Here is a 21,741-nt window from a genome sequence, read left to right on the forward strand (position 1 = left end):
AGAACTGTGCGCAGGTGGTGTTGACATATGGAGTTTTCTTCCGACAGCAATTCGTTTGTTGTGCTATATTTTCTTTCGTCAACCTCGTGTAACTCAATGCTGAGATTGTATCCAGCAATTACCCACCGACTGCGCATGCAGCGATATATCAAATGGCCACGAGAGCTAACTTCATGACACATGAGAAGAGATCAACCGGTAGTACGTACAGCTTTTCTTCATTGGAGAAAGAAAAGAAGTGGGGAGAGAGGCCTGTAATCGAGTTCATGCATGGCAGGCGAAAAGTTTTATTACATGTGGAATATTTAGATCACCGGCATATACTGTAGCATTTAGTGCAGTTTGCCTCGAGACGGATGACATATATGGACATATACGGGAGCGGAAGAAGAAGCAGGAGCACAGATTAAGCTGCGTCTCAAGACAAGAACTCTAGTCGATACATCTCTAGCTAGCTAGGGACCCTATACTTCAACAAGAAACATCCCCAAGTTCTTATACCTATGGCATTACATATACTGATGGATTGATTACCGAACCATTTGTTTCTCGGGACCAAGCGACGTCGGTCAGTTTGGTATGAGCTTGAAAGGAGGCTTGGAAAGAGACGGAGAAGGATCATAGCTTCCATAATCATTTGTCTTGATTTTGAGGATCCTGGAACGAACGATGAGGACTTGTTCCTGGTGCGGTTCATTAATCTTCGCTGATTCCTGCCGCCATGCATGCAAAAGCTTTGTCAGCAACGGACGTATGAGGAGATAAAAGCACTGCGTAAGTACTCATATGGCGAAAGAGAATGTAGAGCTAGCTTATCTTGTCTCTGCCCGAATCCTTCCATGTCTATATCATGATCGTATGAGGTTATTATAGATCATCAACTAGCTAGTACTATACTCTTTTCCTTCTCAACGGATTTCATAGCCACCACTATGGTGTCTTGCAGACCTAAGATGTATGATCTCTTCTCGATGATAAGGAGCTCAAATCACTAATTAGGTTTTGGCTAATGTTGCCTCGACTTATTACCTCAGCGAGGGTGGAAGAAGAAAACACAAAGCGCAAATTCTCTACTCGATACCTTCGTTATCGCTCCCGCTGGTGCTGCATATTTACCATAAAGTCTTCTCTGCCGCCCTGCAAAATCGATGGAAGTGAAGAAACAAAGAAGCATGCATAGAATACATAACCCATTTTTATCTTTTTCCTACTACATTTCTGCACTTCGAAGGACATGCTACTGCTGCGGCAGTAGCATTCAGGATCTATTATTTAAGAATCTAGAGATAGAAGACAAGACATGCATGCTTGTACATATGTATTGGATTATCCGCATCTGCTGTAGTACTTGTCGTATTTGTAAGCGCTTCACAACGAAAATAAGAGCTGCCTGCAATTAGTAGTAGAAAATCGCACGATACCTACCTGCCAGTGCAGTTGATGGAAGCGAAGCCAGTATGACAAGAGAGAGGACAGCGAGCTGCTTCGTTCCCATGAAGCCCATGATGAAGATCTTATCTTCCCTGTCGCAAGTTATTTCCTCGGGTGGCCTTCTCCTTCAGGAGCATATAGAGAAGAAGCAAAGGCTTCCTTTCGGTTTGAATAGGGAGGATGCACCTTCTTCTGTAATCGGTTGGCCAACAAGTCGTGGGGGAGGATTAGATAGTCGATTCTTTATACGTGACAATTCGAATCCCACTGGACTCTCAGCTCCAAATGATCAAAACAGAAAAAGTAGAGAGCCGGCACTTTCTCCATGGAGCCGCTTTAAGAATGTAGTCATTAGAGTTGGTGGATGGCCATGTTATCCTATAAACTAAAGGCCATTATTGACGACTCTCTTTATCCATCCATATATCCACGATGATTCCCGCAGCGCGTAAAAATCATCGAGATATGCAGCAACGCTGAAACATATATGGCTTCGAATTAAGGCATCGACCACACAATAATAATAAGCATCTAAAAAAAATAAAGCTGCTGACTTGCAGGATCATCTACTGTTTGCTTGCTTAAAAGGAAAGCCCAAGTTTCTCTACCCTCTTCTCTTGCATCATTAATTAGTTGCTTGCTGGAGTACGTTGATACATATTGCATCCAAGATATTATAATGATAAGAGCTGAAGTGCGCTTCCCAGGCAACAAAGTGGCTTCGAAGTGCTACTGCAACGAGGCCAATATAAGAAGATAAAAGAGGATGGGATGGGTTGGTGGGGGTGGGGGTGGGGGTGGGGGCGGGCGCGCTTTAACCTTTGGAATTGTTATGTCCGGAATCAAGAGGAGGACAAATGAACTTAGTGGATGCGTAGTGCTCGAAATCATGGATCACGACAAGGACATGGGACCAACCACACACTATGAGAAGACAATGGTGGAGGATAAAGACAGACACCACAATGTGTAAAGTTACCGGGATATGGTATCATAATGCCCAGCTTTAATGTAGTTTTATTAAGGGCACTTTGACCATCATAATTATCTCTCCCAGATGACTCAGCAGTAATGTAATTAAAATCACGTCACCGCTGGTGATCCCGAATGGAAGAAACTATATCGTATCATGTAAAGTAACCCCGACAACATGCTCTGTAAATGATGACTGGCTTATAGACATGAGCATAGCTTGGCGCATGAGATGAGCGCAGCTCGACTCCTGGATTCCACCAAATGGAATAATCGTTTTATAGACCGAGATTAATGGATAAACTGGCTCAACAAGCAAATCTTTGTGAATCCTACAATGGTTAGCTAGTTAAAGATAAAAGGGGCTCCCGTAAGAGAGAGAATGGTGGTGGATGTGGCTGGACACATGCATTCAGCCTGAGCAGACACAGGTCAAGATGGTCCAGAGAGAGAGGCTATGGTGTACTTGAAGAACAAATACCGAGAATGAAGCTTGACAATTGTAGAGTCGAGAAGGGATAATCTTTACAAACACACTTGGAAGGGAAGGCATCGCAGCCTCGAGAGAGTGGTTTAAGCGAGGTCCTCCGGCTCGGTGTTCGCCGTCGACGATGTAGGAGACCTGGTGGTGGACCTTCCAGGGTTCGGGTCAATGAAGTGGCTTGCGGAAGTGGATCGATCAGGGAAAGACCCGCTGCCCAACCCTGCCTTAACGTGCATATTAGACAGGCTTTCGTCTCAGTGGGCTGAGCCTGGAATGTACCTGCATGCATACTAGACAAGCTTGCATCGGCCCGACTAGTCCTCGAATCTTACATATATAGATGCAGAAGCTGATATTTTCTTTTCCTTTATGTCTTTCTTTCCTTTAAGCTTCGGATGGTGCTAAGGTAGACTTGACAGAAGTCGAAGAAGATGCTTCCTCCTACATGACTTAGATGAGCACCGTGTCGTCGCCGATTCAGGGAACGTCCCAATGTCCGGTGTAGAGCAGCCCACACGAAAAGAGCGTACATGCACCATATTTCGAACCGTCATCGGAAACCACCGTCTTCTTTTTTGTTGCTAGCTACAAGACGTCCAACAACAACGACGCCTGCCCTGCAGACGCCACTGTTAGACAACATGCAAAAGGATTCCGAGACACTGTGGTAAACGTTTGCCTTCGTTGTCCTGATCAATCAGCAGGCTCCCAGTGGCCAATATATAATATAAACTACATACAACCAAACCATAAGCACTTGTCCACCACCATCAGCTTTTCATCCTAACTCGATCAGCACGGCATCAAAGTCCGAAGAAGCTCGTCCTTTTGCCAATGATGTGGCTTCATTCGAAATCCTCGACCGAACTACGATGATCCAATAGACAATCGAAGGTGGAATTAGCCGTGCCCACCCACGCATGCACGTCTTAATCACTATGTACATTATTGAAGCGCTAGCATTTCGGTTGTTTCCCTTGCGTGCAGCCAAATCCGATCGAATTAAGGGAGGAACGAAGACACAAGTAAGTGATGGCATCATGTTATCATAGCACCCCTCTGCTATGCCGACCGTAGGTGTTGCGAAATCACAACTTCCACCCTGCCGAGTTAAGCCCTCGGACGACCAATTCCACAACCACGAACGGCGAGTGACGAAATTGTGTTGCAGAGTGAAAGAAACACAATTTCTTTCCTCCCCGATTACCCTACCAAAGATAGTTTAACATTGTTTTAATGATTTCGTATGAAGGAACTTGGAGCACCTGAATGTTTGTTTATATTATATACACAAGAGAGAGAGAGAGAGAGAGAGAGAGAGAAGAGAGAGAGAGAGAGAGAATCAGATAGCTAACATTACGAGGGATCACGCTTACTAGCTCCGGATACATGAATCAGGACATACGTCTATACATACATACATTACTTCTCTTAAGCCAATTTCACCTACACTTTCCGGCATTCGATCGCACACGGGAAGTGATTGACACCAGCGTTGGGTAGGAGCAATAGAGCAGGCCGTACAGCGCCCTCTTATGGCCTCGTCTAACAGTAGTGGAACATGTCAGAGGAGGCGGTACTAATGGGCTGCTTCTCACCCACCATGCTCCATGTCCTCGCCAAGCTATCGGACGTCTCACCAAATGCGTCAGAAACCCAGTCAGTGCCGTGCATGCAGCGTAGGACTAGGATCTGGTTCAGGGATTGCAGCGTCGCACCGAGTTCCATGGTTTGGGCCCTGAGCACGGCGTTCTGGGCTTCCATCTCCGCGTAGTGCTGCGTGGTGATGCTGAGGGCGGTCAGGATCTGGCTGTTCTCCTTCCTCAGCTGCCTCACCTCAGCCGTTAGATCCTCCAAATGCTTCTGTTTCCTCATCCTGGACCGGCGCGCCGACTCCCGGTTCGACACCATTCTCTTCTGCTTCCTCTGGTTCATCAAAGCCTGCTCCTGCTCCGGCTGCGACTTGCCAATCTGGCTCCAACCACAAGATGTATCACCGGGAGGGGCCATGAGAGCTAGCTAGCTGTATTCGCTCAACTGATCGGGACTATACAAGTTTCTTCTTCTTCTTCTTCTTCTTCTTCTTCTTCTTTTTAATAATGTAATAATAATGAGAATTATGCAAAGAGCAGCAGGAGATGGAAATTGAGCGGAAGATTATAAGCAGGCAATAGAAAAAAAAGAAAACTATATAGAGATATAGATGCTCTGATTTCAGAACAAGTTCATGAGAAAACGTAGAACCAGTAAAGGAACACCACGGATAAGGATTGAACCAAGTGCGTCCTGCGCCTGAGTGTGGAATTTATCGTAAACCCCGAGAGCAGGATCTCACTTAGGATAGGCGTCATCTAAGAGAAACATTAAGACGAACCTGTGCTGCATGTGATGTGACAAGAGGAAGGAAACAAGGGCTGAACAGATAAGAACGGAAGACGAGAGATTCAACAAGCAAGATCAGATTTTGTTATTGATTTTCGAAGAAGGAGCGATTTTTTGGCACCAGCAGTCACGAAGAACTTAGATTAAGGAAGAACATCGGTTTTGCGCGGATCAAAATCCAAACTCCAAGAGAAGATCCCGCAACAACTCCTTTTAATCTACCATAGGAAGAAGAAGAAGAAGAAGAAGAAGAAAACCAGAATGGATGGAAGAGATCGAGCAATTTTTTACGTCGAACACAGGAGGAAGAGAATAGGAGAGATGAACAGGGGAAGCGAGCACTTGAGAAGCTGGAAAAGGAGAAAAGGGTGGTGTAAAGGGGAGGAGAGGAGAAGAGGGCTTCGGTGACCAAGAAACTGGGATTTATAGAAGCAAATCAAGTAGGTAGCATGCATATATCGAAGAACTATATGGAAGAATACAAAGAAGGCCCATGCGTCTGTTTATGTACTTGGAAAGGGAAGGAAAGAGGGAAAGACGTTTTGGAATCTACTGGGCGGGGGTGATGAGGCATGTGTGGGTGGAATGGATCTTCCGCGAGACTCCAATTCCAGCTGGCCACCACTGCACAGCACAGTGCGACTAATCAACCGTTCTGACTTCCCTGCCGTGTCTGTTGCTTATTTAATCGCTTTGTTTTTCTCAGGACGATTAAATCATCACAAATTATATGTCGGTTTTTCTTGATAGATACACGGCATCATTGGCTCTTGTAATTTGATAGATATTAAACTTCATTGCCTGCCTGAATGCGTGTAGAATGAGCTCTTCCCTTTGTTTTCATTTGTGTCATAAATAAAGAAAGAAGGAGACAGAGAGAGAGAGAGAGAGAGAGAGAGAGAGAGAGAGAGAGAGAGAGAGAGAGAGAGAACAAAAAAAGGCACACGAGGGAGAAGATGGGGGGATCTCAGGGATGGGTTCCCATCCGATTGGCCGGTTCCATGTACATGAAAGTTGGGGGAATGCGTCCTCGTGAGGGCCATGGGAGGGCGTGCTATGTCCCAGACGTCTTTTCAGAGTGCTCTCAGCTCGTCGGAGGATGCAAGTGGCAGATGTCGATATTCGGTGGCTGCAGGACTGGCTCGTATCCTGGAACTCCACAAAGCCTGTGAACCAGCCGATACGATTTGCGTGGGACACGAGGGATTGAAACAGCCAGCTTAATTTGGATAATAGTCTTATCATCATCGGCCGGGGATCTCTACCCACGTTTCGAGGTCATAGAGCCGAAGGCGAATGCCACGGATGACGAAGGTCGCGCATGCACATATATGATAATACTACGTTTCTTTCTTCTTTGGCGAAGCAAATTGGCAAAGAATATGCAGTCGTTCGACGCTGCTGATGATTCGTCCCATAGCATTTGCTCTGACGTAACACATCAACAGCGACAAGCTTCGCATGCATTGCACCGAGCGCTGGAAGAATCGCCGGCAGCTGTCGTTGTAGGTGCCGTGAATTCCAAAGCTCTTGCTCTAACGAACCAAGTGGCCATCTACAATATCACGCACACACGCCATCTTTCAAAGCATTGAACTTAAGCAGTACGTTAATGATAAGTGTGGAACCCTTCGTCTGCTCTTTACCAACTCCGGCGATATCCCATGGAATGTTGATGAAGTAAGATGCTTCGGCGATAGTGTGGAATGGGCGTCAGATACTTAGTTTGATGAAAGATCATGTACCGTCAGGACAATATAACATGTGTAAATAGGAATGTGGTTTCTCGAGTTAGATCTCTGTCGACTTCATGTGGTCATGGAATATAATATTCTGCACTACTGTCCCTCCTGTGTCACGTGATATTCTTTCACCACATGGCGTCACGCTCGATGATCTCCCACTTCGAATAGCATCAACCTGAGCTTCCGTTCATGCATGTGAATTGGTCTCTGACTCGGTTGGCTGCAAGTACTACTGGCATAGAGTAGCCTTCCTTGCAGGAAAGCGTGGGCGAAAGATGCTTCATCGTCATCATCTTCATCACGAGGGGCAGGCAGCTTTAGTGCCATGGCATTAGTACTCCACCCAATTTACCATTTGGTGTTATATATATACATATTTGTCTTGCATTTCATGTACGATACGGATGACTGTTTTTGCCACTTCCCTTTGGTTGCAGTTTCCGAGGAACCAATCGATGAACTCGAGAAAGTAAAAAGTTCCCCTTGTGTACCCACTTGATAGTGTTGAGAGCCACTGCACACCTTCGTCTTTCTTCCTGCTACATCCTTCAGTGCCCTCGGTAGTGGGCTTGTCGACTTCACTGCACTCAGCCATCCAAGGAAGGAAGCTTCCGCCTCCTCGCCTATCCCACCGACCAAGGAAGAGAAAATTGGTGGCTGCACAAGCAATTCGATCACAGTTTCTTCCGATTCACTGTCGGTCTCTTGTCATCTCGAAAAAGTGAGGTGGACTCCAGTAATAATTAAAACGACCTCAAAATAGAGAGACGGATGTGTTCAAGCCCCTGCCTTTTGCTTCGAAGCAAATAGAGAGCTAGCGAGCTTTCAGTGCGTCCATATGGTGGGTGCACTCGGCGACGCCGGTCAGAGAAAAGAGATCAGGGGTGGCATTGGGCATTCCTCATGGTTTGTCCCGTTTCTTGTGTACACAATATAATTAGGTGCTTGTGCTGTTGATTCCAAAGAAGGTGGGGGGTCGAAGTCGATGCTCTACGCTCACGATAATGGTTGTTTTGCCAAACAGGACTAATCATGTTACGACTCAGGTTTTCACTGTGCTCTGCGTCGGTGCCTGCGCTTCCGATCATTGGCTTCAGTCATGGGCGCGGTTCTTGAGGATTTTTATTGCTTTCGCTTTAGAATTTAGTTGTTCTGGAAAGAGGGAGTGAGAGAAGGCTGGAGAATGGGAAGCGCGACACGGAAATAGATATCCTTGGAGAAACTTTATTTCAGATTTCATTCGTAGGAATTCATTGGACCTTTTCCAACTTGCCACACCGTCCCACAACCCTCTCCTTTTCAGTGCCCGAGGAAAAAGACGACGAGACTCGAACCTGCACATTTACATCGCGACGTGTGCACTTGTCCGGCTGACGCCAGTGAAAAGAGGAAGGCGGTGTCAATTAATTGCATGCAGAGATCCCAATGGACGCACGCCGACCGCAGCACAGCTTTGGTGCTTTGCCATCCGAGAAGACCGCTCCCCTCAGGACAAAAACACAAGGCGGTGACGGTGCCGCCCGGCCCCCGCCATCGCACAAACTCGCCCACCAATCAATATTTTCTTGGATTTCTTGGATTGGATCATCTTTTTAGCTCCCTGTGGCTTGCCCATGGCCCTCCGTCGTTGGCACCTCCGTGATCCAAATCGAGGAATGCACGCCAGCTGTGCACTAGATGTCGAGCTCTTAACAAGCTGGAGGCCAGCCCAACCGATGAGGAACTCTATATTGCTAAGCCCAATGGGTCGTTTGGCCATTGCTCCTATCCCAACCCGCGTGACCCAAACCAACCTACCACGCGACTGGGGTTCAAGGTAATGCACTAGGTGGGGCCACCGCGGGGCCCATCGGTTCATTTTCCTAGTCTACGTGATTTTCGAATAATTATGTAATAATTCGAAGCAGGAAGCAAATGCCATACGAATCCGAAGCTGCTTTAAATTCAAAATGCAAAGCAATCAACGTGATTTATTTAGCTATTAAGGAAACCTTTTATAATTAGGTTTTGAAAGCCTCTGTCTCTCTTGTATATGGATCAGCAATCAGTAACAGTCCACCCAAATGCCTCCTTTCCCATTTAACTTGAATCCGAGAACAAATGCAAAACCATCCATCCAAAATGTTCTTTTGTATTATTATCAAAATTATTATTCAGTTTTAGCTGCAAAGCAGCTAATATGTAGCAGCCGGAAACTAGTGGGGCGTAATACTGAACAAAAATGACCCACACGGAAACAAACGACAGAGAAACAAGAGATCAAAACTGCGGGCCAGTAGGGCAGAAATCTTGCAGATCTTATACACCTTCAACTATAAATATGAACTTTTTGTTAGAAGAAAAATTCTATCGACTAAGCTGATTATTGTGATTTGTCTTTCCTTCATTGTTCAGAACCAGTTGTCAGATCACCATCTGGGGGATTTGGCCTTGGTGAAGGAAGATAGGACCAAGCAATGGCAGCACCACCAAGGGTAATAGCGACACAAATTGAGCTCCAAAACCACCTCTGCCGTCTCCTGCGCTTGATGCTTTGTTGTCGTGCCAGTCCTGCATCACAGGTGTTAGCAATGATCAAAACGAGGAATGCTTTTTTTTTTCTTATTACTTATAAATGCTTGTTTTCTTAGCTTATAGTCAGCATCGTTTGTTCAAATCTTATGACTTTAATAGGTTGCACATATGGGTTTCTTCCCGAGGGCAATGGGTTCAAGTAAGTCAGCACGTGAGAACAACAATACTTCAAAAAGTCAGCATCCATGCAGTCAGTTCAATTATCACATATGAATAAAATATGACCTGCTTTGAACCTAAAAATTAGCTCTAGCTAGTTAACATCCATCAAACAATGAATAAGCACTAAAAGCAAGACATCACATAAAAAGCTAACATGTGTAAGCAAGAAAAAAGAGATTAAACAGCTTCATAGAAAACTATGACTATATCTCGATGCTACCGTGGTTCCAGGCACTTCCATTAAATATTTTGCATAAAGCCTAAAAAAAAAGGAACAAGAAGAAAATAATTGAATTACCACTCCAGGCATACCTTTGTTTATATGTTTATCACTAACTTCAAGTTAATACAAGTTTAAATCTAGGTTTCAAATTCCACAAAAATAGAATATATTTTCCTTTCTTGTGTTTCACCACACAGCTCTATGCTGATGAGCAAGAACTATATACTGAGAAATTAAAGAAAGACAAGGCCAAATAGGTAAGTTCTCCAGAAACTAAAGAAAGTTTCCATCCACCATCAGATTCCAAACTATATCAATCTCAATGTAGCAGATGTTGCCACTCATACCTAACAAAGCCCAACCACGCTGGTCTATTTATATAATTTTCATATGCATCAATTATAAAGCAAAGACATGATGACTAGAAAGCAAAACAATAGAGTGCACGAATGAAAACAAATAAATCATTTCAGACTGTTTCACAAAGTCAAACATCAGTGAGATAAAAGAAATAAAATAATTAATAATAAAGTTCAGCTTCTCACCGACTGCCTCTTGATTCCACCGAGACATTTCTCTATTTGCAGCTTCATAATAATGGAGTCGATCCAATAACCTAGCGATCTCAAAATTCTTTGATGAAATTTGGGATTCCATCTTTGATTCAACCTCAGCACGGGCGCAACCCCGCCCGACAGCATCAGCCACAGAGCGTGCAACAACTATCTGTCGGGACAACTCCTCTGCAGGATCCAAGTTTACCTGTGCACCCATATCCTCAGTGGCAATCGGAGGAAGAGGAAGGCTAAAACCTACAAGCGACAGATGATGAGAGAGCCTGTGCCAGTGGTTTTGCAAATTCTCCAGTTCTTCTTCAGCTTGCTTCCGCTTCTGTATTTCCATCAATAAACTAAGCCTCATCTCACGCAGTTCATCTTCAATGTTCCGATAGGAAGATTGTGATGTACCATCACTAGAAATCTCTACAACAATGAAAGGAAATAGAATAAGTCATATTTTCTGATTCAGTTAAATATACATCAAATTGTGCTTAGTGTAGAAATCTAACATAATCGAGAGACTCTGGCATTGACCATGGTTACATAAATAGATGTGGTGCCACCTTATACAATCGAGATATGAAATTGAAGCTCAAACAAGGACTTGTTTGATCATAAAAATAAAAGAAAAGAACTAAGCCGATGATTTAGAGTAGTTTTTTATCCTAGTCCAACCAAAAAACACAGACACATTTTCTTTGCGGTATAATGACCAAAGATGAATTTCTACATAAATAACTAAAGGAGGAACATCATTTCTGTCCACATAAATGTGGTTCAACAAAGTTCATGAACTAGAAGAAGTTTTAGTTAGTGACTTCATATTATTCAGGTATAGCAAACACTGGTGTGGTATCCTATTGCGCTTATTGAGATGGCATCAACAAATACTTATTAATCCCAACCGTGTTCCTACTATGGAAAACAAGAAACAGATGTTCCACGTATTTTTGCATATGATTTCCCATGGATCTTCTTGTTCATGTCATCTAAACATGGTGGCAATTAGCAGTGCATACATCCTTATGTGACAAAGACGAAATAGAAAACGTGTACAATCTATGACTGGAAAAAAAATGATGCAAATGTTACATTGTCAGGTGCCAAAAGTTTGTTTTCTAGAATTTAGGCATGTATGAAAAACTTCTTCAATCTAAAGATTACCAGAATGTTATTTTCTACAAATCATATTTCTCCTAGAATATTGAATGTTCTTTGATGAAAGTTTTCCCTTCCATATTATCCTCAGTTTTCAGATCAATCAGCCCTTAATGAAGCTAGACAAAGGTGTCACAAGATGTTTCTTCAATTCTTTCATTGTTTAAAAATCCAGCGAAGAAATAAAGAATAGGGAAAAAGGACATAGTGTAAGGAAAATGAAAAAGAGGCCAAATAGAGATGCTGTATGTTCAACTGTGTTTAAGCTCTCAGATAATAACTCTGAAATCTGGTTAATCAATCAAGCATATAAATCATAAGTTTGTCACAGTTGAAATATTCAAATGGCATAATAACTCTGTAAAAATTCAAAGCCTACATATAACAGAAAAGAAGAGAATAACAATCACGGTAATAATAAGTAAAATATACCTTCAAGAGCATCATAATACTCCCCCAAAGGGGTACCAGGTTTCCATCGACCATAACTATCATCAACTTCAGAATTGCTGGCAGTACTCCGTATGTCAAAGAAATCCTGAGCATCCTCATCTCTTTCAGGGTCATCAGAAACAAGCTTTATTGTTCCCTCAGCTCCAACCATCCCTTTATCCAAACTTGCATCCTGCAGCTTCCCCCCACTAAATTTATCCACGACCGATCCAACCTGATCTGTATGTGCATCCCGGGGTTTGTGCTCCTCTGGATCACGCCCGTTTCCACTCACCGCTTCAACCTTCTGCTCAACCTCATACTGGTTCGGTTGTCCGTCACTAGCATCGTTCTGCAAGAAGCTCTTGGCGAGACGAGGGCCACGTCTTTTATGATTGATCATGTACGGTGACTCCGGAGGAAATGACGTAGGGGAATCCGGCAGCGGAGTGCTTTTTGGGGTGGCATAGAGGGCAGGCGAAATGTTGGGCAGAGCAATGCTATCCTTTATCGTCGTTAATCGCGCCGCCGTCCCCACCTTAATAGGCGCCGGTGGCGGCTTCGGAGCAGGGTCACGAGACGCAGGCTCCAAAAGTCTTTCCAAAGCGATCGCGGTGAAGGTCGGCATCGTTACGACGAGAAACCAAGACGGTGAAGCCCCTCAGCTCTGGGATCGCGGAAGCCCTGTACCACAGAGAGCTGATCAAATAAGAAACCGACTCGCCTGCGAATCCATTTCCTACACATACATCCGAGGTTATCCCTGCGTTGCCGATCCAAAACCCTAAAATCGAAGCAAGAAGGGTTCACGCTCAAATACGGAACGATCTTAAAATAGGGCACTGGGTTTGCAATCGAGGTAGCAACCAGGTCGGATTCGGGGATGTATGGATCGGGAGACGACGCAAAAGCGAAATCTAGCTGGTAAATTGACCCTAAAATTGGAGGATTATACACCAAGAAGAGGGAACCATGGAGAAATTTCGGGAGAGAGAATCACCTCGAGGCGCCCCCGTTGAAGCCCTAGTCCGTGCCTTCTTCCCAAGGCTGGCGGGCAATAAATAAATCGAATAACAAAAAAAAAACTCGTTAATGAGACGGGGGATACGGAACACGAAAGAGACAACGAAAAGATTCACCACATGGGCAAGACTCAAACGCACTTGGTTTCCAAGACACTCGGTGGATTACACGCTTATCCACCCGCTTGCGGTGAGTGTCTCTCAGGATTAGCGGACAAGATAAAGCGGGTTCGTTTGGGTACGCCGCCTTTGACGTCTCTATTTTGTGGCCACACTCAACGGGAATCTCGCGGCTTTTTGGGTGACCGGTGACGCGTGGGAAAGCTCTGGAAGGCTCCGTAAAATCCCATTTCCACCGAATCGGAAGTCAGGTAGCGGAAGCGAGTCGGTCGTGATGTATTCCCGAGCATGTGAGTTCGGAGGAAAACGCATGCTCACGCATGGCATGACCAAATCCCAAGCACATTTAACGTCGACCAGCACGTATCCGTGGCAGAATTGGATGCCAAGCGTCACGCACAAAGGCACCACATCGAACGGCAATGGGTGGACCAAATCACGTCATAACAAACGTGTTTGAGGAGGCTACGATAAAACCAAGTGTCCCGGATCAGGTCCCGACATCACATCTCCCAGAAAGGTTTCGTAGATGATTGATTGCATATCTGGAATAATACTTGCTGAATGTTTGATTCCTTATTCTATGTGGATGGCTGAAATATATTGCTTCTAATAATGCTCTCCTTTTGAGCCTACCCCCTCTGCTTATTGAACTATGACCTCTCTCGGTTAAGCATGAAACTAATTCTGGACTGGTATGTATATGATTCGTCGTCCGGACGACGTTGGCTCCAATCAGATCTGAGGAAAATTAGATGACAAAACACAACCTTATTTTACAGACTCACATCGCGTTTCCTTTCCTTTTTCTCCTACAAATACATACTGAGAGAAAGGAAGGAAGGATGATTAAACGTGAGAGAAGATACCAGATGGATTACTCGCATGCCGGGAGGGACATCGTTGATTAAGGCTCCATCGAGAATCCTAGAGCGGCACGCTGCGAAGCACCACGGTCTCGATGGTGAGCCCCGGGCCAAACCCGAAGAGCACACCCCACTCTAGTCCGTATCCGGTGGTCGCCCGCCCCTCCGTCACCGACCGCTTCCTCACCTCGTCCATCACGAAGTAGACAGTGGCGCTCTGCATGTTCCCGTACTCGGCGAACACATGCCGCGCCGTGCTGAGCTTCTCCTGCTGCAGCCCCAGCTTGACCTCGATAGCGTCCATGATCGACCAGTTCCCAGGGTGCGCCACCCAGAAGACGTCATTCCAGTCGGTGATCCCCAGAGGCTCGAAAGCCTCCGATAGGCTTTTATCGATGTTGTCGGCGATGATCATGGGCAGCTGGTTGAAGAAGTGGAAGGTGAGGCCGACCTCCCTGAGGTGGCCTCCGACGGCTTTCTCGCTCTCCGGTACCGTCACTTGCGTGGCCGACATGATCTCGTAGATCGGCTTCTCGACGCCTTGGACGGGCTCCGCCCCGACGATGACGGCGGCCGCCCCGTCTCCGAATCCCGCCTGCCCTGCGAGCGCCTGAAAGTCGTGCTCGTCCGGACCCCGGAAGCTGAGGACGGTGATCTCGCAGGACACCACGAGCACGCGCGCCCCTCTGTTGTTCTCGGCGATGTCCTTGGCGATGCGAAGCATGGCGGCGCCCATATGGCAGGCCTGGCCGTAGAGCATGATCCGGTTGACAGACAACGGCAGGCCAAGGAGCTTTGCGAGGCGGTAATCGGCGCCGGGCATGTCGATGCCGCTGATGGAACAGAAGACCAAGTGGGTGATGTCGGAGTTGGGGCGGCCCCACTCGTTGATGGCCTTGGCGGCGGCTTCCTTAGCCAGCTTGGGCACCTCCTCCACCACGATCTCCTGCCGGTCGTCGAAAGATGGCTCCATGTAGGAGCACAGTTTCGGCCTCTCCTTGAGGATCGCCTCGGTGAGATGCAGGTAGCGCCGCTTCACCATGGTCTTCTCGCCTGCACGGAACATATAGCATACGGTTGGATACGATAGTTAGGGTCGCCTTTGAATTTTGAACACAGCAAATCACTCGAGGCAAAGATGAAGAAGGAGGTAATCGTTCATTATTCTTCTTCCAAGGATGGTATGCTAGATTTGTAGAGATCAGGGTCTTACAGATACGACGGAACTTGTGCTTCAGATCCTGCTTCTGCTCGGAGTTGGTGACGCGGAAGTAGTAGTCCGGGTACGTGCTCTGCTCGTAGAGGTTGGGAGGATTGGCGGTGCCGATGGCCATGATGGTGGCCGGACCTTGAGCTCTCTGCGCCTTGCGTATGGCGTGGAAGCTGCCCATATCTGCAAACTCGGAAGGAATCGGCCGGCAGCAGGTATGCAATCGCCGATGATGGGTTGAGTTCAAGGGGGAAGCGGGAAGACGAGGCATAAGTGCTCCCGTTCGTCGGCTATATAAAGAGGAACGCTACCCCTTCTCTCTTACGGGGGTTCAGGTTATTGGTTCGAGTTCGAAGTACTGCACTGTTCATGCGACAGTAGTAGTAAATGTGGCAGTAGGAGCACTATTCTTCATGAAATCTTATCCAAAGAATAGGCCTTTGAGCGGCCGCGCTTCTGTGTCTCCTCTGTTCCTGACGAGCGAGCCTTCTGTTCATTACAGGTCCTTTAACGCAGGCTGATGTGTCGCCACCAACTCCCTCTGTTGCGGACGAGCACGCCGTTCCCGTCACCGGTCCGCAGATTTCTGAATGCAACCACCACGCACAGATATCGAGAGCAATCATCGAACATATAAAAAGAAGGGAAGCCACTCAAGGAAGAGGAGCACGCATGACCAACCAATCCATTTGACGGACACGTAACGTATCCTCTTGGGATTTGCTGATGCAACTACAACGTATTGCATTCGTGGATTGATGCAACAAAGGAAAATTGTCGAGGAAGAGGGTCACAGTTGAGCAGGTTGGTACTATGGCTGTCACTCGGGTCAATTTCCACGACGGACCACCAAACACATTATGGTTATGATTGACCAAAAAAAGAAGAAAAAGGAGGTTTTCTTTGTCCTTTTCAACTTCTTTTTGGTCGAGTGGGTGACATGCAGCTTGCGAGGAAAACAATATTTAACTCCCAAAATTAGAACTTTAGTCCTTTTCCTACGATGCACTATCGGCATAGGTGATAGCAACCCTTCAAATCTTTCTCGTAAGGTTTCTATCGGCATAATCTTGCGTGCAAATTAAGCTTGGTTAGAGAGAGCATCACATCACATAGGACGAGAAATTTTTTGAATCTGTTAGTGTAAACAACTTTTAACCGTGGCCTCGGGATTGACGCGACTTGGTTCGGACCCGATTGACGAGGGGACCCTTTAGAGGGTTTCGACGAACGTCAGCGTTGGCGGTCGCATACGGGATCGTGGGCTCGTCCGGGAGATGGCCCCTCGCTCGGTGTCCTGGCGAGACGTGGTCTTCGTACCTGCACAAAGGTCAGGTCGGTGGCTCAGCCCGACCCCTCCGACGATTAAGTTAGCGATTGTGGAGTGGGTTTTAGGGGAGTAGTCGAAGTCGTAGTTTCGTTGGAGTCGAAGTTTCCCTCCCCTTCGTTTAGAACTCCGGGATATTTATAGATGAGTTTGATGTTACCTGATGTGCCTGCTTACAGGGGCAGGATAATACCACGCGTGGTGTCTGATATTGCCACTGGGGTCGCGTGAAGAATCGGGTTACAGTAGGGTATGGACGAGCCTCGGTCGACGTGCTTCCGTACCCCGACCGAGCGCACGGGGTCAAATATTGAGATTGTTGGCTGAGGGCTGGTGACATTGGCACACGTCAAGTCCGCCTTAATGCTAGCTTTCTTGGGCACTGCGTCCACCTGGCGTGGCTGACGACGTGGCGTGTCATATTGTTATTTTTGCCCTTATCATAAACTATAAGTATTTATATCTGTTTAAATCAACTATTAACAGTATGATGATAAATCAGAAAAAAAATTAATACGTCTTTAAACTCATAGATAATAGTCATTGATTATTAAAAACCTAATTATTTTGGATGAATGTTAATGGGAGAGTCATATTAGAAGATATGTAGTCTTTTACCCGTTTCGGGCTTTCGATTTTGGAGCTTACGGATCCCATTTTACAGTGAGGGTCCACAAAACTTGAGGTCCGACTAATCAGATGGACGGTGCTGATCTACATGATAATTGTATGGAAGAATAAGGGGGTCATTAATGGAAAGATGAGGCATGTTTAGGTAAAACAACATGCTTCCGGTATAATAAAAGGGCGAACCCCCAGGGGGACGGGGGGGTGGGGGATAGGCTCGGCACCAACAAAACCCCAAATGGCGGCAGTGACCATCTTCGGCAGCGCTTCCCTCCACTCCTCCATTGCCGACCCTGTCCGAGGAGGGAGTCACAGGCGATCGTCGGCTCCTCGGCTTCTTCCCTCTTCGTCTACCCCGGCGCGGTTCTTCGGCACCCGCGGTAGTCGGATCTCATGCCGCTCCTCTGCGCCCGCACACTCCGCCATTTCCGGATCCAAAGAAAGCGAACGTAAGGCTTCCTCCCGTGCGCTGAGATCTTTCTTCACTTGTCGATCGGTGTGCCCCATCGTCGTGTGCGATTTGATCGCTTCTGTATTTGGAGACTTTAGGGTTTCACGACATGGGACGACCCTCGTAGTTTTTGTTGTTAATACATGATTCACGAATAGCGTAGAGATTCTCGTGCTTTAGAGACTTTTCTATTGAATGCAAGGAAATTCTGTGACCAACACCGTTATTCTTAGCTGGAAATGTTGGTTGACTGCTTACGGATGTTCCTTAGAGTTCGCCAGAGAAGCATTGTCTTGTCATTACTGTTTCCAGAATTGTTTTCATTCACCGTAGTTAGATCAAAGAGAATTCTAGGAACGATTGCGGACCAAATTCTTTAGTTTTTCTTTACCTTGGTTCACCGACATTTTTGAGAGGATAATAATTTATAGTTTCCGTCCATGCAAACTGATGATGGGCTATTCATGTTCTACTTAAGAGAACTAACCCAAAACCTGCTGGAGACTTTTAAGTCACGGTCACATTCCAAACTTTTATTGTTGCAAATCTTTATGCAGTGAAATCAGGACCGAAGGATTTTCTCCACATCAGCGACTTTGACAAGGCTACAATCCTTAAGATCATCAATCAGGCAGCGGAGGTCAAGGCACTGTTAAAATCAGGAGACAGAACTTTCCTTCCCTTCAAAGGAAAGACTATGGCCATGATTTTTGCTAAGCCATCCATGAGGACCCGTGTTTCATTTGAGACAGGCTTCTTCTTGCTTGGCGGCCATGCCATTTACCTGGGTCCTGATGATATCCAAATGGGTAAGCGTGAGGAAACTCGTGATGTTGCTAGAGTACTTTCGCGCTACAATGACGTCATTATGGCACGTGTATTTGCCCATCAGGTATGATGGATATCTGTATTGGCATGTGTATTTAATACTAGGGTATCATGTGGCTATTATTTGATCTGTATGTCTGATAATCGCATGCCGATGCTGGCATTGTCCTTAAATTGGTATTATTTCAATTTGTCCTGTAATATGATGTGTACATGCCTTTAGATTCCCTTCCACTAGCAATCCATGATCTTTTTAATTCTTCAGATTGGAAGCTTTCAGCTACCCAAGTTTGCATCTCTTGCATTTTTTCTCTTCTGCGGTTTGACAGTATGAGATGTTACTATTCATGGTTTTGACATTTAAGTTTGTCGAACTATGTGATGTTAGAGAAGGTGTGAAACTTGTACACCTTCTTGCATGCTTAACTGTTGTGAGATGATTTTGTGTGTTTCATTACTGATGTTTTACCTTTATATTTCTCTACTCCAGCATTACCTTTCATGTGGATTTTCCTAGTTTAGGTAATGACACCAATCTACCAGAAATGTACTGGAACTGATTTTCATTTAAGTTAATTATAAGGAAAATCATGATCTTATGAAGATAAGATCTCAACGGACTTAGTGTCTTCTTATCTTACCGATAAATGTCGAAAACATTTTTTTTTAATCATTATACTTTAATTAATAATACATTGTGGTAGCTGTGACGAGTTTAAAAGCTTAAATTTCAAATTGCAAAGATTTTAGTGTACGATTTTAGATTAATTTGGTTTCTACGACACATTATGATATATATCCTATTGTGTCAATTTTTATTGATCTTCTTAAAATATTTGAATTATATTGTGTCAATACATCTAAATACGGTTAACAAATTCACACCACGAATTTGCAGTATATGAACCAAAGTCTTCATATACATGTTGCACAAACTCCAAATATGCAACTGTGATCTACCTCGTGCTGTTGGATAATCAAATTCTTTGTATCTACACAATTCTAGTCAACATGCAGGAATCCTTTCAAAGTGCTCAGGGTACAAAATTTGTGTCAGACATGAGAGAACACCTTACAAGATGTTACGAAACTAAAACCTCTAGATTATCAAATGTATGTATACATGGATGTCTTTGACGCACCATTATGTGGATCATAATAAAGTTTTAGCATACATGACTTGCTGTAGTTTATTTCTCATTCTTTATGTTTTTTCTCATTTAACTAGTAAATCTAGTAAACTTGTGGGACTTCCCGCATCCTATGCTGATAAATTTCATGCACGTATTGTTTATTTTGGATCATTGGAGGTATAATAGGATAATGCATCGACCTGCATATATTATCTAAGATGAGGTGTATCTTATTTCTGCCGTGCATACATCTTATTCTTTCATTTCTATGATTATTGCAGGATATTTTGGACCTTGCCAAATATTCTTCGGTACCAGTTATAAATGGCCTGACTGACTATAACCATCCATGCCAGATAATGGCTGATGCACTTACAATTGTTGAACATATTGGTCAGTTGGAAGGAACCAAGGTCAGCTACTTGTAAGAAAGTATTTTAAATGTGATATGATTAGAAACTAGTAGATTCTAGTTAAATTGCAATTCTCTTGCAGATTGTCTACATTGGAGATGGGAACAATATTGTCCACTCATGGCTTCTGTTGGCATCTGTAGTTCCTTTCCACTTTGTATGTGCTTGCCCAAAAGGATTCGAGCCAGATGAAAAGACTGTTGATAAGGCAAGAAATGCTGGAATTAGCATGATAGAGATTACAAATGACCCCAAGGAGGCAGTACGAGGAGCAGATGTTGTGTATTCAGATGTTTGGGCTAGCATGGGCCAAAAAGAGGAGGCTGCATACAGAAAGCAAAAGTTCCAAGGTTTTCAGGTACACTGGGCTTGATTTTTCTTCCATTTGTTCTTTTGTGTGACTAGACATAACTCACTTATATAAATGTCAGTCTCAAAGTAAAATGGTAACCGGGTTTCTTGAAATAAGGTGCTGGACAGGTTACCAGTCACTCCCAAAATCTTATGCCAATTATGTTGCTTCTTTAAATTACATCGGTTAACCTTAATTTACATTAATCAAACCATGCTTAGTATAACTTAGTGGTTCTCTGGCCTGAAGAAGTCTGGTCAGTTTATGGTCGATCAATAATCATCTGTAATTGATGCAACCAGCTGAAATTATCATCTGTAGCCTCAGTGTGTGTTCAAATTAAAATCTTTAAGTTTGTTAGTACACTTGTTCTTGGGTTGAATTGTGTAGTGTGTGGTAAAACACCCAAATGATATGCCAATCATTTTTAAGTGAAAATGATACTGATGCTTAATCCATTTTTAAGTTTGTTACTGTTTCAGGGATCTAGTTCTCATGGACTGATATCTATTTATGCTTGGCAGATTGATGAATCATTGATGGAGATTGCAGGACCAAAAGCTTATTTTATGCATTGCTTACCAGCGGAGAGAGGCATCGAGGTCACTGATGGTGTCATTGAAGCGCCCAACTCCATCGTCTTCCCCCAGGCTGAGAACCGTATGCATGCTCAGAATGCCATCATGCTCCACTTATTTGGTCTCTAGGATTGTATTTGTTCCTTTCGAGAGATAAGGCTACATCTGGGCCATCCATTGACCACTCGATCTGTGTCTGTCTTCTTCTCAGTAGAATCCTCAAGTTGGACTTTGTCATGGCACTTTGTTGGGTTTTCAGTTAGTGGACCTGCGGCAGATCAGATAAATAGCGACATGTAAGGAGTTGCCTTTGTCGAATGCCATCTCTTTTCTCCCTCGGGATCGCTGTCCAGATTGGCTTAAGCGTAACTACACACTAGTGATGATACTGTCTTACGCATCACGTTACCACTCAGGGCGCGGCAGGGAAGGTTTCATGGTGGTGTTCCGTTTAGAGTTATATTTCTGAGTATTTTTGAGCGTTTAGAAATATGTTGCCTTCTATCAGTTCATTACAAGGTTCCTATCTCCTGCTTTCGTCTCATCCTAGTAAATAAAAAAACGTGTATATATGTATGTATAAAAGAAGGGTTAGCATTGGAGATACTGGGGAGACATGTCACTTGTAACAAGTCGGTAAAGGAAGGGAAAGAAAGAGGAAATTTGTATATGAAGAAGTCATGATGGAAAG

General features: G+C 44.8%; 4 protein-coding genes and 1 long non-coding RNA gene across 5 annotated transcripts; 1 reads left to right on the forward strand and 4 right to left on the reverse strand.

The window, feature by feature from the left end:
* Positions 1-263: 263 nt before the first annotated feature.
* LOC103987342 (uncharacterized) lies at positions 264-2,072 on the reverse strand. Its single transcript, XR_010514105.1, has 3 exons — positions 1,426-2,072; positions 1,082-1,137; positions 264-713 (listed from the first exon to the last, which is right to left on the reverse strand). It is a non-coding gene; the product is annotated as an uncharacterized LOC103987342 (long non-coding RNA).
* A 2,360-nt stretch (positions 2,073-4,432) lies between these two features.
* On the reverse strand, positions 4,433-4,897 carry LOC135675416 (bZIP transcription factor 11-like). The gene has a single exon (XM_065185569.1). It carries the CDS (start codon positions 4,895-4,897, stop codon positions 4,433-4,435), a length of 465 nt encoding a protein of 154 aa, XP_065041641.1.
* Positions 4,898-9,129: 4,232 nt separating this feature from the next.
* On the reverse strand, positions 9,130-13,176 carry LOC103987345 (uncharacterized). The gene is made up of 4 exons (XM_009405623.3): positions 13,124-13,176; positions 12,124-12,807; positions 10,519-10,956; positions 9,130-9,564 (listed from the first exon to the last, which is right to left on the reverse strand). The coding sequence occupies exons 2-4, from the start codon at positions 12,749-12,751 to the stop codon at positions 9,398-9,400; spliced, it is 1,233 nt and encodes a 410-aa protein (XP_009403898.2). The 5' UTR covers positions 12,752-12,807; positions 13,124-13,176; the 3' UTR covers positions 9,130-9,397.
* Positions 13,177-13,965: 789 nt separating this feature from the next.
* Positions 13,966-15,946, reverse strand: LOC135676016 (curcumin synthase 2-like). The gene is made up of 2 exons (XM_065186762.1): positions 15,345-15,946; positions 13,966-15,184 (listed from the first exon to the last, which is right to left on the reverse strand). Exons 1-2 carry the CDS (start codon positions 15,610-15,612, stop codon positions 14,193-14,195), a joined length of 1,260 nt encoding a protein of 419 aa, XP_065042834.1. The 5' UTR covers positions 15,613-15,946; the 3' UTR covers positions 13,966-14,192.
* A 1,526-nt stretch (positions 15,947-17,472) lies between these two features.
* Positions 17,473-21,387, forward strand: LOC103987347 (ornithine carbamoyltransferase, chloroplastic). The gene is made up of 5 exons (XM_009405626.3): positions 17,473-17,744; positions 18,304-18,638; positions 19,989-20,120; positions 20,203-20,478; positions 20,997-21,387. Exons 1-5 carry the CDS (start codon positions 17,534-17,536, stop codon positions 21,177-21,179), a joined length of 1,137 nt encoding a protein of 378 aa, XP_009403901.2. The 5' UTR covers positions 17,473-17,533; the 3' UTR covers positions 21,180-21,387.
* Positions 21,388-21,741: the final 354 nt, after the last annotated feature.

This window comes from Musa acuminata, chromosome BXJ1-6, assembly GCF_036884655.1.
Source record: "Musa acuminata AAA Group cultivar baxijiao chromosome BXJ1-6, Cavendish_Baxijiao_AAA, whole genome shotgun sequence".
In the NCBI taxonomy this organism is placed as follows: Eukaryota; Viridiplantae; Streptophyta; class Magnoliopsida; order Zingiberales; family Musaceae; genus Musa; species Musa acuminata.